The 19513-nt window shown below is 39.4% G+C and overlaps 1 protein-coding gene across 6 annotated transcripts; it reads right to left on the reverse strand.

Annotated features, from left to right (window-relative positions):
- Positions 1 to 917: 917 nt before the first annotated feature.
- Positions 918 to 18275, reverse strand: LOC100196041 (Alpha-tectorin). 6 transcript variants are annotated; one of them, XM_045688819.1, is made up of 13 exons: positions 18134 to 18275; positions 17937 to 18009; positions 17815 to 17838; positions 15494 to 15532; positions 14244 to 14282; positions 11429 to 11467; positions 10666 to 10704; positions 10062 to 10183; positions 6791 to 7069; positions 6515 to 6610; positions 6218 to 6344; positions 5016 to 5054; positions 918 to 3929 (listed from the first exon to the last, which is right to left on the reverse strand). In XM_045688819.1, the coding sequence occupies exons 2-13, from the start codon at positions 18001 to 18003 to the stop codon at positions 3790 to 3792; spliced, it is 1050 nt and encodes a 349-aa protein (XP_045544775.1). In that variant the 5' UTR covers positions 18004 to 18009; positions 18134 to 18275; the 3' UTR covers positions 918 to 3789.
- Between the last annotated feature and the right edge of the window lie 1238 nt (positions 18276 to 19513).

The raw sequence follows: 19513 nt of genomic DNA on the forward strand, positions 1-19513 counted from the left end.
TTATTAAATTATTCCGTTTCCGTATGTAACAGTGTAGGTTCCGTCCCTCTCTTCGCCCCAACCCGGGCTCGAACCAGGGACCCTTGCACACATCAACAACTGACACCCACCGAAGCATCGTTACCCATCGCGCCACAAAAGCCGCGGCTCTTGCAACGCAAGGGGAAACCCTACTTCAAGTCTCAGAGAGAGTGACGTCACTGATTGAAACGCTATTAGCGCGCACCACCGCTAACTAACTAGCCATTTCACATCGGTTACACGTACAATAGAAGATGTTTAAACCCAGACAGCTTTTAGGGAAACACTTGTGACCTTCTCTCGTTGGGTTAAGCCACAGAAGAAGAGTAGCCAGCACGTAAAGCTTACATGTTCCTGTGTCGGAAAGCCTACTCTGTCTGGGGTGGAAAGTAAGGCCTAACTTTTGAAAGTAACATCACAGATAGAACTATGAGACAGATATTTCACCGGATGTATAAATGTGAAGCATCCGTTTGGCATTTCCACTCACTACCAAATATGGTACTGAGAGGAAGGCCAGTGGCCGGCAGTGGGAGAAGATGGAATGAGATGGATTCTGGCCGACATTCTGCAAATTCTTATCAACGTAACATTTGATTTCAATAGAGTTCTCTGTTTCCAAAACTAGAATCTGTTACGAACAGAGTGGACTAAGTTTTGTAGAAAGTGCCAAAGTAAAAAAAAAAATGTATTGTTTAGGAGTGCAAAGGCAAATTGAGTTATAGCACACGTCCATTTTAAAGTAGGTGTTCACTAATGGAATATGCAAATGCATGCTAGAACGCGCCAATAGGATCTTTCTAACTTGTGCTTGGCTCTGCCCACCTCGTTGCTTGTTCTGCTCTCTATGACTCATTTGTTCCCATTGGTTTAAAGGAGACGCAGGGAGTCAGGAAGCAGGTGGATGTTGGTGAGTTTAATAGGAACGAACATGGAGTAAATACAAAAACAGGAGACGTGTCAAAACATAAAAACAGGAAACAATACTACCTAATGGGTGATACAAAGGAGTGCTAGATAAAGGGGAAGTAATCAGGGAGTGATGAAATCCAGATGTGCCTCATGATGGGGCGCAGGTGTGCATAATATGGTTGCCAGGTGTGCGTAATAATGGTTGCCAGGTGTCCGTAATGAGGGTTGCCAGCTGTACACTATCAAAATTCCTGCAATGCCATGTAATGCATACAGGACGAAGAACAGTTTCTTAAACTGCAATCTAAGGTTCTGGACTTGGGGCTGTCCAAGAAGTGATGGTAAACGGTAGACATGTTCTCCACTACCCACGTTATGTTTAATTATTATTTTGGATATAGGGGAGGGTCACTTTTTTTAAATACTTTTTTTTGCATTTAGGCACTATTAAGGTAAACATATATTTTGTTGAAGGGAGGGCCATCCATTTTCATTTCAAAGGTCCGATTTTCTCCATGTAACCGTTACTATGAATAAACTTCACACCCTTACCGCTCCCTAAAAGATGAAATCGGTGTTACCCTTAGTCCTGCTTGGAACCAAAGTCTTTCAAGATATGTTTGCCCTCTGGTTGGTATTGTAATTGTAACAACGTAGTCCTTTTTGAACAGACTAAGGGGGATTTATGACAAGCATCCTGTACAGCAGAGGTAAAGAATGTCATTTTTTACCAAGCAAATCTACGGTGGCAATTTACTAGACTATTTGTATTAATGAAAAATAATGATGGTGTGGCCTACTGTTATTATTTTATTTATGTTATCGAAAAGTGTCTGGTATGGCCATTTCTTATCAAGAGAGAGGGTAAAATATCTATAGACTGTCCATATTTGAAATGTGTAACCTGATCAAGTCAATCGGGGGATGGAGTTATTTGTGCCTGAAGGGTGCAGGCTGGAATCAAACCCACGCTGACACATTAGGCTACAGATACGTTATTAAGCTACAGATACGTTATTAAGCTACAGATACGTTATTAGGCTACAGATACGTTATTAGGCTACAGATACGTTATTAGGCTACAGATACGTTATTAGGCTACAGATACGTTATTAGGCTACAGATACGTTATTAAGCTACAGATACGTTATTAAGCTACAGATACGTTATTAGGCTACAGATACGTTATTAGGCTACAGATACGTTATTAGGCTACAGATACGTTATTAAGCTACAGATACGTTATTAGGCTACAGATACGTCATTAGGCTACAGATACGTTATTAGGCTACAGATACGTTATTAAGCTACAGATACGTTATTAAGCTACAGATACGTTATTAGGCTACAGATAGGTTATTAGGCTACAGATATGTGTTGCAGTAATAGGACATAGGCCTAACGTTTGAGAAAGCAAGAAAAATATTTTTAGCGCAAGCCCTGATCCGAATGACTCGACTGCCCCAGCATGGAGAGAAAGAGAATGACTCTTTTTCAGGGACTCACAAGGCTCATTTGAATGTCCTGATGCAGCAGGAAAATTCTCTGCCACAAAGAGTGATGAAGTTAAGACATCTGCACTTTGAGCTAATACTTGCAATCAGAGTTCCAGTATATATTTAAAAGTAATCAGGTTAATTACTGTTGTGCAATAAGAATACAGTTATCAAAGAGAAAATACTAGAAGTCTTCAATGTAAAAAGATACTCACTTATCTAAGTCTATAAGCCTAGAAAATACCACAATGACATACAAAATGTACGTGTCACGACACCGACGGATGGTGGCGCCCCTCCTCGACCGGGCGGCGCTCGGCGGTCGTCGTCGCCGGCCTACTAGCTGCCATCGATCCTTTTTGTTTCACTTTCTGTTGGTTAGGTCTAGGTAGGCACGCACCTGTTTTGGTTTAGTTATTAGTAGGGGGGGGTTATTTAGTCTAGCAAGGTATGTCTGTGTTTGTGCGTGATTATTTTCGTCAGGTTGTACGTCTGGGGAACAGGTGTTTTTTCCCTTCTGCCTGTGGGTTTTGTGGCAGTGTGTTCGGGCTGTTTATGGGTATTTGTTTTACCTTGCCCTGCCCTACCTGTTTTTGGCAAGTGTGGATTGTTTATTAAAGACGAGTGTTCACGAACTTGTGTCTCCTGCGCCTGACTTCAACCCTCCTGCTTCCTAGAGCATTCTGACAGTACGTCAGGAGATTGGTTAACAATTGCTCCCATAAGTAAGAATATTTCCAACTTTTATCCTTCCCAGGGCAGATCCAGATCTCAATAATTACCATAATTTAATTACCGTCACTCTGCTTGGCCAAAACAATGATACAAAATAATAAAAACATCACACACGCTCAGAACTAAATCAACACAACTCAATCTAAATCACAGGAGCACGCATCTGACCGCTGTCCAGAAACAGTTTAACATAGTTATCAGTCAGTCCTTGCACCCATAGCTCCATCTATGAATTTGGGTTACATTTCTCCAGCCCCATTCCTCGACTGTTTATCAAAAAGTGGCACAGTGATCGCTTTGTTTCTATTGGAATTTGCCACTTTAATGAATAGGTAAATATATTTCAAGTTATCCATCTACACAAATAAATCAATACAATAGCTAGGCCCATTAAAACACCCAGGAAGAAGGGCCCAAGGAAAATGGGAGTGGATCTGGAGTAACTCAAAGGCGCAACTGCACATACAATACTGTTTAGAATATTAGACAATAGGCTACCTCCTTCCCCACTTTTGTTCTTCCAGGGCACTCCAGCCTTTACTTTGAAAGAGAAATCTCCCAAACGAATAGCACATGCACTATGGCTGCCAATAAAACCACTCCCTTGACTGCAACAAAGTAAGAATCAATTATTTAAAATGGTAAGAAACACCAGAATTGAAAAAGTGCTCAGCATATAAACGGAACCAGTCAAACCCTGTCCTTTACAAAAAATGGAATCTATGCAGAAGTCATCAACTGGGAAAGGCTCATCAGATGTTGGAGCTGGAAGGAATAGAGACAGAGGTTTGATACAGAGATGCAGCATAATATTAATACAATGTAACAACTACATCATTTAGCAATTATGTAACAATCTTCCAGGACCAACTTCCTGCAGGGGTCATCCTCACCCCTACGATTTTGTTGTTGATGGAGCGGATGCCACACACGAAAGTGAGAATAATTTTGTTCGAATTTTGACTTAATAACAATTCTAGAATTTAGCCAAACTGATTTTAGATTGAGTCTGGACACGAGATGCTCGGGAATGGGTCTTGAATTTTATTTAACATTACACAAGCCACCGGCACAACTCAACATTCCAGATAGTGCCAAGGAAGCCCAAAATGTGTCTTCTGCAGAGGACAGGACAAAGCCATAATAATACTTGATCAGTCATAGTGTAAAAACTATTGGTCGCTAAATCCAGAGAAATGACGGACCATGTAAAAAACTGTTGGTCATTAAATCCGTCTCGAAGGAACATGTCAAAATTATTGGTCTCTAAATCTGGCTAGAAGGAACATGTAAAAACAATTGGTCCCTAAATCCATTAAGGATGAGAAATACCAGAGTTTTGGTGCAGGAACGGGATAATAGTGCTATTTAATGGTATCAATCAGTCATAGGCTATACACATTTTATTTACTGTTTCATGGATAACCCACTTAAGAGGTTAACATTTTTCCCAAAATGAAAATAAATATTTTAGAGCGATTTAAACACTTGACATCCTCTAGCGTGCATCATGTGATTTTATGCAATAACAAGTAGGCAAAACCTACTTTTATGGTTAAAGTGATGTTGCACACCAGATGATGTCAAAGTGTATCCTGGTGAACCTATCTCGTTTGTTTTTTTAAAAACTTTTTTTTAGTATTGCGCAATATTTAAATTCTCATTTTGCCCAAAACCATGGCAGACTGGAGTGATCACTATCAGACACATCAACAAGTGGCCATTCCATAAAGGGATTAGAGTCCAGGTGTTCTTTTAATATAACATTGGTTTCAGTCAGTTACAATCCAGTAAGAGAGAATTGAGAAGTGGATTGAAATCAGCTATTTATTGGGTGTAATGTAAACTCACCAGGGGTTGTTGAAGGGACATCAGTTGTTGAAGTGGTCGCTGGAAGATATAGACAGAGAGGTTGGAAACTTAGCACAAGCACTTCCTGTAAAGTCCTATAGCTCCCAAAATAAGAGATTTGGACTCTTTTACAAACACTTAAAGCCCCACCCGCCTTCAATCCTGCTGATTCAATTGGATAGAGCAATACAGCTGTTTAAACTCCTATCACCTGCTCCCCTTTCTCTCCCTGAATTATGACCAATTTCACTGACTACTTAATTAAACTCTTTGCAGTCCATAAGTCATTCATTTTCAATGGAGGCAGATCACCTTGATTCATCCCACTCTTGTGTGTTTTCCATTGTACCCTGCTGCAACCACCAGTTGGTTGATTTAAAATGTATTTTGTGACATTTTAACAGTATCAACTCGACAGCAACAATAATTCATGCAGGCCGAGGTAAACTATTGTTTGCTAATTCTAGAATTCACAAAATAATGTTTTAGCATGGAGCACAAGCCACCGGCACAACTCAACATTCCAGATAGTGCCAAGGAAGCCCAAAACATGTCTTCTGCAGTGGACAGGACAAAGCCATAATAATACTTGATCAGTCATAGTGTAAAAGCTATTGGTCGCTAAATCCAGAGAAATGACAGACAATGTAAAAAAAAAATCTGTCATTGGTCATTAAATCCGTCTCGAAGGAACATGTAAAAACACTTGGTACCTAAATCCAATAAGGATGAGAAATACCAGAGTTTTGGTGCAGAAACGGGATAATAGTGCTATTTAATGTTATCAATCAGTCACATTTATTTACTGTTTCATGGATAATCCGCTTAACATTTTCCCCAAAATGAAAATAAATAATTTAGAGCGATTTAAACACTTGACATCATCTAGTGTGCATCATGTGGTTTCATGCAATAACAAGTAGGCAAAGTCTACTTTTACTGGTTAAGGTGATGTTGCACACCAGATGATGTCAAAGTGTATCCTGGTGAACCTATCTTATATATTTTTTTTACTTCAAAACATAGTTTCAAAAACATAGCCATCAAGTAGAAGTAGCTGTAAATATAATACTTTACATATGTATTTCCAAATACATTCACGTAAACTACTTTAAAAAAAACTTTGAATAATTATTTTGAAATGTATTTAAAGTAATTGAAATACATGAAATAGTATTTGAACACAGGTTTGTTGAAAGTACCATTTGTCTGGAAGGCCCAGCGACCAGCGACATTGACATTGCTGGTGTTACTGAAAGTTGTGTCGTTGCTTTCAAATGACCCCGGGATCGAGAAGTAGTGGATGGAGTTGACTGTGTCATAGCCAGCCTAGAAATACACATATCATAGATCATTATTATAATATATGAAAAGCATCAGAGATAAAATACTATCCATACATAATTCACATCAGGAATACAATTTATGCTCATGATAATGAATATAAACCCATATATTTTTCTTCATGAAAATGTATAATATGCATTCAATCTTCTGACCTGAATATCTTGAGTTGTTGGTGCAATCTCCCCATAGTTCATCAGGATGAAGGAGGATTGGCCACCAGCAATCAGAACCACTTGGAAGGTGATTTCCTTATATTAAGGAAATTAGATAAACATTTTAATACATACTGTAGCCTCCTGTGTCATGTTCCAATCTTGCCCATTGTACATCTTATATTATAGCTTCACAGGCTTTTACTAATCGACTTAAAAATAACTAAGCATCACTTTAGCTGACAATAGAAACAGAGCCACAACAAAAAGTCTTACTGTTCCAAAATTGTTGTAGTAGGCAACCTTATCCCATGTAGCAACGAAGACCCAATTAACAGAGAAGCCCAGGTTTGGGAAGTACTGATTAATGTCTTGTGTGGCCTGTTGAAGAACACTACCACTGCTGTACTGCTGGTAAGAGATGGTACCATTCCACCTGTTGTCCAAATCGGTCCAAAATGGAGCGATCAGATCTCTTGAGGAAAATGCAGGGAATCGGTATGGTTTGTAACTGGCAAATGCTTCATTGAAGGTCAGATGTCCATTGTGGTTCACCTGAAATGAAATTACTTAATTGAAATGTGTTTAGACACAACTGGTTACGCTTCATCATTTGTTTATTTGTAAGGACAGATCTTTGGAGAAGATCATGGTTTTGCATCGCTTACAACACTGACAAGTGAAAGTAAATGAAAATCAGACAAAATGCATGCGTGAATAAATAAAGTACATGCAACATATTGTATGGGACACTTTTAAATGTACTTTTAGAGACCATTCAATACAATACTCATCATTAAGACAAAAGCAGTTTAAGTCAAAATAGATTAGACTAATAAAGGAAATAGAGGAAGTAACAGCGCAGGTAGAAGGTAATGGAAATTGTACTATAGAGGCACAAAATAGGCTAGAGAAAAAAAACAAAAAGAAATGGATGTACTTATTCAAGAATGATCAAGTGTAATGTATTATAAAAAATAAAGTAAATTGGATGGAAAATGGTGAAAAATGCTCAAAATCTCTCTTGAATCTTCAACATAGAAATTCTACCAAAAATAATTTACAGAAACTCGTTATCCATGATTCATCAAATTATAACTTGAAAGAGGAAGCAAAATATTTTAAGCATGCGTTTTCTTTTCAGTCTCCTCTGTTTCACTGAATGATGTTAACTGTAAGGATTTCTTTCCTAATAATAATAATAATAATAATAATTTAAAATGAACACATTTACAGAAAGACCTGTGTGAAGACCAACTTACTGAAGAGGAACTTTTTGAGGCAATAAAATATTTTCAGTCTGGAAAACATCAGGACTTGACGGTATACCAGTAGAGGTATATCAGAACTTTTTTGATGTACTCAAATATCCATTATTAGCATATTTTAATTACTCCTATACAAATGGTAGACGTTCAAGTTCTCAACAAGAAGGTCTGATTTCATTACTACTAAAACAGGACCCAGGTGGTAAGTATAAAGACCCAGTCCATTTTAAAAACTGGAAGCCTCTAATGCTTCAATGTTGTGATGCGAAAATCCTGGCGAAATGCATAGCACATAGAATAAAAAAGGTTTTACCAGATATTGTTCATCCTGATCAGACAGGGTTTTTACATGGACCATATATTGGAGATAATATATGACAATTACTTGAAACAATTGAACATTATGAAACATTGAAGATACCAGGCTTGGTCTTCATAGCAGATTTTGAAAAGGCATTTGATAAAGTATGACTAGAATTTATTTATAAATGCCTGGATTACTTTAATTTTGGTGAATCTCTTATACAATGGGTTAAAGTTATGTACAGCAACCCCAGGTGTAAAATAGTAAATAATGGTTACTTCTCAGAATGTATTGAGCTTTTAAGAGGAGTAAAACAAGGCTGTTCGTTGTCTCCATATCTATTTATTATGGCCTTTGAAATGCCAGCTATTAAAATGACATCCAACAAGAACATCAAGGGGTTAGAAATCCAGGGGATAAAAACAAAAAATATCAATGTATGCTGATGAATCCAGTTTCTTCTTAAGTCCGCAATCTGGATCCCTGCACAGTCTCATTTAATTTTATTTGGAATGCTAAGCCAGACAAAATTAAACGTGCCTATTTATATAATGAATATGAGTTTGGGGGGCTAAAATGATTAAATATTAACATTTGAAACCTCTCACTAAAAGCTTCACTAATACATAAATTATACTTAAACTCAAAATGGTTCTTCAGTAGATTATTAAGAAAGGCTCAGCCTTTGTTCAAAAATTGCCTTATTGCATGTATACAGATTGAAAATGAAATTTTGTTTAAGGTATTGCCCTTTCTTAAACAAGCCATACAAAGCTGGTTACAATTTCTGTTTTATCCTCAAGAAAAGATAGAACAAATATTACAACAAATGTTATGGTTAAACTCAAATATACTGATTAATAAAAAAACATTCTTTATAGATTTTCTTTTTAAATGGTATTATATTTATTACTGATATTATGAATAGAAATGGAGGAGTTATGTCATATATTTAGCTATTGAAATATATGGGAATATCTGCTCAATCCAAACTTACAACCAACTGGATGCAGTACTACCACAAAAATGAAGGAGGCAAGTGGAAAAGGGAGAAAGTATGGAACTTGTTCGCCTGCCATATATTAAAGATACAAATTGGCTGAAAGGAACTGGCATAAATAGAAAAATATACCAGTTTCATTTGAGGACAAAAATGTTGACAGCTGCGCCATACATGTTGCAAAATAAATGGGAAGAGATTTTCGATGTACCAATTCCATGACACATGGTTTATGAACTGGTACAAAAAACTGTACTTGATTCAACACTTAGAGTTTTTAAATTTAAGTTATTATATAAAATTCTTGCCACCAACAGAATGCTATATATAGGGGGCATTCAACAATCTCAGGTCTGTAGATTTTGCCTGCGAAGAGATAGAATTAATAGATAATTTATTCTGGTATTGCCCCCATGTAGCTTGTTTCTGGTCACAGGTTCAGGAATGGTTAAAAAAAATCACAACATGATCTTAAAATAATCTTACAAATAACAGTGTTGGGCGATTTGGAAAGCCATAGTTAGTCAATAAATAATATAATAATACTCGTAGGAAAGGTTTTCATCTTTAGCTCACAATCCGTGGATACTATACGATTAGAAAGGTAAAAAAAGGATCTAAAACATAACAGCACATTGATAAATATATGGCAGGGAAACCAAACAATGGTGGTCTATGGTGATAGGTGGGATGGGCTGAGAGTGGCTGAGGGGTGGGATTAAAGCCCTTATGTTTGGTAATGTATTATTGTTATGTAACTGCTTTATATAAAAGTACCATGTATGTAAAATGTATGTATATGTAGCAGAAAAGCTGTTAAAAAAAACAAAAAGATATTTGTACTCTGGGTGGTGGAGGAGTAAAAAAACAAAACAAAAAAAACATGCAACATATTAATAAATACACTATGTACTACTATCACTCCATAATGTATGTACTATCCCAGAGAGGTTAAAAACATGTATTTGTACGCACGTATATCTGTTGATACGGTTTTCCAAAATAAACAAATGGCTGCTCCAGGATTATAGGAGGGGAACTTCCATCATCGGATCGGGAGCTCACTGTGTCTCCAGCCCCAAATGGATAGAGTGGGCCTGAGATGAACAAAATGGTCCGTTAATAACATCATTACAGTTAGGCCATACAGCGATTATCTAACAATCTGTCACGGCCAACTTTCTGCATTGTCATCCTCACCCCAACTATTTTGTTGTTGATTTGGTTGATGCCACACACTAAAGGGAGAAGAAACTCTTGGGATTTTTCAGCAATTCAGCAAAAGTGATTTTAGGTCACGGCGGGACACAAGATGCTTGGGAATTGGTTTTTAATTTTGGAATATTGACAAGTGGCAGTTGGAGTGCAAGTGCGCAATATTTAAATTCTCATTTTGCCCAAAACCATGACAGACTGGAGTGATCACTATCAGACACATCAACACGTGGCCATTCCATAAAGGGATTAGAGTCCAGGTGTTCTTTTAATATAACATTGGTTTCAGTCAGTTACAATCCAGTAAGAGAGAATTGAGAAGTGGATTGAAATAAACTATTTATTGGGTGTAATGTAAACTCACCAGGGGTTGTTGAAGGGACATCAGTTGTTGAAGTGGTCACTGGAGGATATAGACAGAGAGGTTAGAAATTTAGCACTTCCTGTAAAGCCCCGGAGCCCCCAAAATAAGAGATTTGGTCTCTTATAAACACTTCAAGCCCCACTGATTTTAGATTGCGGCGGGACACGAGATGCTCGAGAATGGGTCTTGAATTCTTGAATATGAACACATGGCAGCTGGGATGTAAGTGCATATTTTCTGACTTCTAATTTTTCCCAAAACAGTGGCATACTGGAGTGATCAGTATCAGGCACATCAGCAAGTGGCCATTCCATAATGGGCTTAGGGTCCAAGTGTTCTTTCAACATAAGATTGTTAACCTGTTGTTTTATGTAAACGATGCCGAGTCTCCAAGGCACTGTGTAATGGACAGGGCTGTCTCACTGTCTGGAGGCTACGATTGGATAGAGCACAATCAGTGCATCTGTTTAATCTAGTGTTAGTGGGTAAATAAATGGACATTATTGTAATCCAAAACCCAACCCTCATGTAAATCGTGATGCACAGCGATTGGCCATCCATCCAGTAGCAAACCCGCGTCACAACTACATCTTTATTTATCAAATCCCAGCTCTTTCGTGACAACCCCACCAATATATAATATTTGTTATACAATATAACATCTCATTAAGATGAGAAACGGTTTCAGTCAGTTACAATCCCGTAAGAGAGAATTGAGAAGTGGATTGAAATCAGCTATTTATTGGGTGTAATGTAAACTCACCAGGGGTTGTTGAAGGGACATCAGTTGTTGAAGTGGTCACTGGAGGATATAGACGGAGAGGTTGGAAATTTAGCACTTCCTGTAAAGCTCCCAAAATACGAGATTTGGTCTCTTATAAACGCTTAAAGCCCCACTGATTTTAGATTGCGGCGGGACACGAGATGCTTGGGAACGGGTCTTGAATATGGACAAGTGGCAGCTGGGATGCAAGTGCATTTACTGCTTGTGAAGTTGCTAGCTAGCAAGTTAGCATAAACTAGCTCTAACTGGGCTAGTCATTGTCTAAATCAGCTGTTCCCAAACTCGGTCCCCGGGACCCAAAGTGGTGCACGTTTAGTTTTTTGCTCTAACACTACACAACTGATTCAAATGATCAAAGCTTGATGATTAGATGATTATTTGAATCAACTGTGTAGTGCTAGGCCAAAACCCAAAATATGCACCCCTTGGGGTCCTGGGGACCGAGTTTGGGAAACCCTGGTCTTAATGACAGGTAGAAGCACATTCAGAAAAATATACTGCTCAAAAAAATAAAGGGAACACTTAAACAACACAATGTAACTCCAAGTCAATCACACTTCTGTGAAATCAAACTGTCGACTTAGGAAGCAACACTGATTGTCAATAAATTTCACATGCTGTTGTGCAAATGGAATAGACAACAGGTGGAAATTATAGGCAATTAGCAAGACACCCCCAATAAAGGAGTGGTTCTGCAGGTGGTAACCACAGACCACTTCTCAGTTCCTATGCTTCCTGGCTGATGTTTTGGTCACTTTTGAATGCTGGCGGTGCTTTCACTCTAGTGGTAGCATGAGACGGAGTCTACAACCCACACAAGTGGCTGAGGTAGTGCAGCTCATCCAGGATGGCACATCAATGCGAGCTGTGGCAAGAAGGTTTGCTGTGTCTGTCAGCGTAGTGTCCAGAGCATGGAGGCGCTACCAGGAGACAGGCCAGTACATCAGGAGACGTGGAGGAGGCCGTAGGAGGGCAACAACCCAGCAGCAGGACCGCTACCTCCGCCTTTGTGCAAGGAGGAGCAGGAGGAGCACTGCCAGAGCCCTGCAAAATGACCTCCAGCAGGCCACAAATGTGCATGTGTCTGCTCAAACGGTCAGAAACAGACTCCATGAGGGTGGTATGAGGACCCGACGTCCACAGCTGGGGGTTGTGCTTACAGCCCAACACCGTGCAGGACGTTTGGCATTTGCCAGAGAACACCAAGATTGGCAAATTCGCCACTGGCGCCCTGTGCTCTTCACAGATGAAAGCAGGTTCACACTGAGCACATGTGACAGTCTGGAGACGCCGTGGAGAACGTTCTGCTGCCTGCAACATCCTCCAGCATGACCGGTTTGGCGGTGGGTCAGTCATGGTGTGGGGTGGCATTTCTTTGGGGGGCCGCACAGCCCTCCATGTACTCGCCAGAGGTAGCCTGACTGCCATTAGGTACCGAGATGAGATCCTCAGACCCCTTGTGAGACCATATGCTGGTGCGGTTGGCCCTGGGTTCCTCCTAATGCAAGACAATGCTAGACCTCATGTGGCTGGAGTGTGTCAGCAGTTCCTGCAAGAGGAAGGCATTGATGCTATGGACTGGCCCGCCCGTTCCCCAGACCTGAATCCAATTGAGCACATCTGGGACATCATGTCTCGCTCCATCCACCAACGCCACGTTGCACCACAGACTGTCCAGGAGTTGGTGGATGCTTTAGTCCAGCTCTGGGAGGAGATCCTTCAGGAGACCATCCGTCACCTCATCAGGAGCATGCCCAGGCGTTGTAGGGAGGTCATACAGGCACGTGGAGGCCACAAACACTACTGAGCCTCATTTTGACTTGTTTTAAGGACATTACATCAAAGTTGGATCAGCCTGTAGTGTGGTTTTCCACTTTAATTTTGAGTGTGACTCCAAATCCAGACCTCCATGGGTTGATAAATTGGATTTCCATTGATTATTTTTGTGTGATTTTGTTGTCAGCACATTCAACTATGTAAAGAAAAAAGTATTTATTAAGATTATTTCATTCATTCAGATCTAGGATGTGTTATTTTAGTGTTCCCTTTATTTTTTTGAGCAGTGTAGTTTGGTGACATCTTGTGGTCTGATGTGAATTGGGGGGGGGGCAGTTACCGCAGGGGGGCTGTTTACCTCTAGTACCCTACCCTGCTGCAGCCACCGGTTGGTTTACATTTTTTTTTTTTAATTTTAAGAGTAATGTGTTGCGTTGTTTCATGCTTCAACCACCAGGTGATTTAAAAAGTATTTTGTGACATTTCAAGAGTATCAACTCGACAGCAACAATAATTCATCACCGAGCCAGGAGGGCGAGGTAAACTAGGGTTGACTTCCATAGATTCGATTTGCTCTGATTTGATTCATTTTTTGCTAATTCTAGTATTCAGAAAATAATAATTCTCAACATTCCAGAGAGTGCCAAAACCCAAAGCTCGAAACGTGTCTGCTGCAGAGGGACAGGACAAAGCCATAAGAAAACTTAATCATTCATAGTGTAAAAATTATTAGTCGCTAAGTCCAAAAACATTGACATGATTGTAATCCAAACCCAACCCTCATGTAAATCGTGATGCACAGTGATTGGCGGACCAGTCAGTGGCAAGCCGCGTCACACCAACATCTTTACTGATCAAATCCCAGCTCTTTCGTGACAACCCCACCTATATATAATATTTGTTATATAACATAACATCTCATTAAGATGAGAGACGGTTTCAGTCAGTTACAATCCAGTAAGAGAGAATTGAGAAGTGGATTGAAATCAGCTATTTATTGGGTGTAATGTAAACTCACCAGGGGTTGTTGAAGGGACATCAGTTGTTGAAGTGGTCACTGGAGGATATAGACGGAGAGGTTGGAAATTTAGCACTTCCTGTAAAGCTCCCAAAATACGAGATTTGGTCTCTTATAAACGCTTAAAGCCCCACTGATTTTAGATTGCGGCGGGACACGAGATGCTCGGGAACGGGTCTTGAATATGGACAAGTGGCAGCTGGGATGCAAGTGCATTTACTGCTTGTGAAGTTGCTAGCTAGCAAGTTAGCATAAACTAGCGCTAACTGGGCTAGTCATTGTCTAAATCAGCTGTTCCCAAACATGGTCCCCGGGACCCAAAGTGGTGCACGTTTTGTTTTTTTTCTCTAACACTACACAACTGATTCAAATGATCAAAGCTTGATGATTAGATGATTATTTGAATCAACTGTGTAGTGCTAGTCCAAAACCCAAAATATGCACCCCTTGGGGTCCTGGGGACCGAGTTTGGGAAACCCTGGTCTTAATGACAGGTAGAAGCACATTCATAAAAATAGTTTGGTGACATCTTGTGGTCTGATGTGAATTAGGGGGGGGGGGGGGGCAGTTACCGCAGGGGGCTATTTACCTCTAGTACCCTACCCTGCTGCAGCCACCGGTTGGTTTACATTTTTTTTTTGAAATTTTAAGAGTAATGTGTTGCGTTGTTTCATGCTTCAACCACCAGGTGATTTAAAAAGTATTTTGTGACATTTCAAGAGTATCAACTCGACAGCAACAATAATTCATCACCGAGCCAGGAGGGCGAGGTAAACTAGGGTTGACTTCCATAGATTCGATTTGCTCTGATTTGATTCATTTTTTTGCTAATTCTAGTATTCAGAAAATAATAATTCTCAACATTCCAGAGAGTGCCAAAACCCAAAGCTCGAAACGTGTCTGCTGCAGAGGGACAGGACAAAGCCATAAGAAAACTTAATCATTCATAGTGTAAAAATGATTAGTCGCTAAATCCAAAAACATTGACATGATTGTAATCCAAACCCAACCCTCATGTAAATCGTGATGCACAGTGATTGGCGGACCAGTCAGTGGCAAGCCGCGTCACACCAACATCTTTACTGATCAAATCCCAGCTCTTTCGTGACAACCCCACCTATATATAATATTTGTTATATAACATAACATCTCATTAAGATGAGAGACGATTTCAGTCAGTTACAATCCAGTAAGAGAGAATTGAGAAGTGGATTGAAATCAACTATTTATTGGGTGTAATGTAAACTCACCAGGGGTTGTTGAAGGGACATCAGTTGTTGAAGTGGTCACTGGAGGATATAGACAGAGAGGTTAGAAATGTAGCACTTCCTGTAAAACCCTGTAGCCCCCAAAATAAGAGATTTGGTCTTTTATAAACGCTTAAAGCCCCACTGATTTTAGATTGCGGCGGGACACGAGATGCTCGAGAATGGGTCTTGAATTTTTGAATATGGACATGTGACAGCTGGGATGTAAGTGCATATTGTCTCAATTCTCATTTTGCCCAAAACAGTGGCATACTGGAGTGATCCCTATCAGGCACATCAGCAAGTGGCCATTCCATAATGGGCTTAGGGTCCAAGTGTTCTTTCAACATAAGATTGTCAACATGTTGTCTTACAGTATATATACTGTATAGAAAACAATATCTAAAGAAAGCCACACACTCTCTCTCACACACACTCCTATAGTATTTGCAATACCACCTAAATGTAACTCAATTTTATCTCAAATGTAATCACTGTAATCCCCAAAAGTAACTATTTATCATGAAGGGGCATAAACAATAACTACTAATGCTGCATACTCCAAGAAAAGTACAAATCTCACCTTTCTGGTAAAAAAAAGTATAAATTGCTGCGGTGTAGTCCCTTTTGAGGACACAAGCTCAAATACACAGTACAAATATGATAAAAATATGAAAATATGAAATATTTGATAAAAACTGTCGTTCTGGGTCGCCTCCCTGACCAAGGTTCTTCTTGCACGGTTGCTCAGTTTGGTCAGCGCTAGGCAGAATCTGAGTAGTTCCATATTTTGTGCTCAAGGAAATGTTCAACACTCTAGAAATTGTTTTATACCTTTCCCCAGTTGATCTCCGAGATGAGGAGATCTACGGACAGTCCCTTGGACTTCATGGTATAGTTTCTGCTCTGACATGCACTGTCAACTGTGGGACCTTTCTATAGACAGATGTCTTTATTTTTTAAATCTTGTCCAAACAATTGAATTGGCCACAGGTGGACTCCAATAGAGTTGTAGTGACATTTCGAGGATGATCAAAGGAAATTGGATGCACCTGAACTCAATTTGGAGTGTCATAGCAAAGGGGTGTGAATACTTATGTAAATTTGATATTTCTGTATTTAATTTTCAAAAAATTAGCAAACAATTCGAAAAGCATGTTTTCATTTTGTCATTATGGGGTATTGTGTGTAGATGGGTGAGCAAAAAAGTACATTTAATCCATTTTGAATTCAGGCTGTAACACAAAAAATGTGTAACAAATCAAGGAGTATGAATACTTTCTGAAGCCACTGTATATTATACAGTATAAGCAATTCCAATGCAAGTCAATGGAGAGTGAGGCATGCTCCAGTATTCTCCCTATTCCAATCCCTCTCTCACAAGTACATGTGTACACATAAGTGGAGGCTGCTGAGGGGAGGACGGCTCGTAATAATGGCTGGAATGGAGTCAATGGAATGGCATGAAACACATGGAAACCATGTGTTTGATGTATTTGATACCATTCCACTAATTCTGCTCCAGTCATTGCTGTCACGACTTCCGCCAAAGTTGTTCCCTCTCCTTGTTTGGGCGGCGTTCGGCGGTCGAAGTCACCAACCTTCTAGCCATCGCTGATCCTCTTTTCATTTTCCTTTGGTTTTGTCTTGTCTTCCATCACACCTTGGTTCCAATCCCATCAATTACATGTTGTGTATTTAACCCTCTGTTACCCCTCATGTCCTTGTCAGTGATTGTTTGTTGTAAGTGCTTGTGCACGTCTGTCCTAGTGTGCGTCGGGTTATGTACCCATTATTTGATTGTTCTGTTTTCCGGTGTTTTTTTTTGTTATTAAACTGCGCCGTTTGGAAACACAGTTTTTGCTCTCCTGCGTCTGACTTCTCTGCCGCCAGTACGCACCCCTTACAATTACCAAGAGCCTGTCCTCCCTAATTAAGGAGCCACCAACCTCCTGTGGTAGACACATACCACAGACATCCATGCACACCCTCGCAAAATCTTTAATTTTAAGTCACAGATCTTCTCGAGTGACATTGTCGCAATATAAGTTAAATAGAAGTTATTTTAGGATGCTTGTAGGCCAAGTTTTCACACTTGTAGTTTCCACACCAAGCATTCTTTTGGTAGAATAAGGAAGTAAAATCGATGAATCTGTGCTAGTTCAGGAACTACCACCTATGCCTCTAAGACTAAGTGATGTAATCTCTGCTTGTTTCATGTTATGTAAGTATCTCATGACGGTTTCAGTTACAATTTAGTCCGAGTTGAAATCAGTTATTGGTCAGTGGATTGAAATCAGTTATTGGGTGTAATGTAAACTCACCAAAATCAGCAGTGGTCACCTTACCTTTCGAAACAATGGAGGGGGGTCAAGGTGAGCAAGCTTAAATTCACATGTAAAATACTAACACAATCATCATCATACAAAGTGGATAAAGTACTTACTCGTCATCAACAAAAACAGCACAAAAAGCATAATTTGATTCCTCATTGTCACAAGCTCCTTGTCCATTCAAATCTAGAAGCAAAAATTATTATTTTTATCATCATAACCATGAATATCATTATCCCCTTCTTCAAAACTGTCTTCATTTGCATTTTACATGTTCTATTCTACAAACAGATGTGTTAGAACAGCTTACCTGTTTCTGTGTATTCACCCTTTCTTCTGTGTAGTTCTGTTGGGTTGGGACTATTGGCTTATAGGTATAGTTTATACGTAGGTATGTGGCCAACTCCCATAGTCAATGGCATGCATGAATCACCCCAAGGACACTTACTGCAGGTGTTGGCAAATCAAATTAATAAGGTGGAATAACAACAAATGGAATGCATTGTAACGCCCTGGCCATAGAGAGGGTTTTTTTGTTATTTTGGTTAGGCCAGGGTGTTACATTGGGTGGGCGTTCTATGTTCTTTTTCTAGGGTTTTTGTATTTCTTTATTTTGGGCCGTGTGTGACTCCCAGTCAGGCACAGCTGAAGTTCGTTGTTGTTGATTGGGAGTCACACATAAGGAGCAGGTTTTACTTTGGGTTTTGTGGGGGATTGTTTTCTGTCTCGTTCATTTTTGACCAGACAGGACTGTTAGCTTTCGTTGCTGTTTGATGTTTTGTTTATAGTGGTTCATTTTATTAAATATTTATAATGAATCCACAACCTCCGCTGCATCTTGGTCTCTCTCCGATGACAGCCCTTACAGCAATACATACATTTAAATTACAAAACAATTAGGCCTAGACCTAGTTAGCTAACTGGTTTCTGAGGTATATTCACCTTCAATGTCTTAATCAGGACTTGATTTGCTGTAATAGAAAATGAAAGATTATTAGCTGGAGACAACCTAGTCCTATTTCATTTACAAATCTCATGACATGGCTTGAGACTTGGCCATGAGGTATACTGTAGTAAAGTATCTAGGGGGATTTTTATTTAGCTGAGCCTGCTAGCTAGCTAAATGTAGCATTGGTATAGCTAATGTTAGCTAGCTAGCAGCTGTGAAGTCATTGAAATTATTTGAAATAGAGATTGAGGTAGCCATATAATCTATCTAAACACTTAGATAATTTATATTACCATAAATAAAGGTTAACCTACCCGTTGCACCACATGTGGGCATTTTGATTTGTGAACTCTGTCACATGCACAGAAACACAGCTACCCAAACAACAGTGCTAGGTGCACTAAAATTTTAGACCTAAAAAAGTTCCCTTGGTGTGTAGATCACCCTATTATTATTATTATATCCATATTTTTATGTGATTTTGAGAGCGAAGCTAGAAAGAAATGGGGGAAATACGAATCCTGGCAATACAAAACCGAGAAAGTTTGAGAGAAAAAAAACTGAATTAGGCAAAAAAAGATCTAATAATAATAATAATTAAGGGCCCTACCAATGTTTTACGCTTGACTACACTATAGAGTGTGTCATCCTGCAGCACAGCATTTTGGGGAAAGTTGAGGTCACGTCCAATATTGGCTGTGCACCCAAGAAGTAAAGAGTTTAGGCCATCCTAGAAATGTA

The sequence above is a fragment of the Salmo salar genome, chromosome ssa11 (genome assembly GCF_905237065.1).
Source record: "Salmo salar chromosome ssa11, Ssal_v3.1, whole genome shotgun sequence".
NCBI classification, from domain to species: domain Eukaryota; kingdom Metazoa; phylum Chordata; class Actinopteri; order Salmoniformes; family Salmonidae; genus Salmo; species Salmo salar.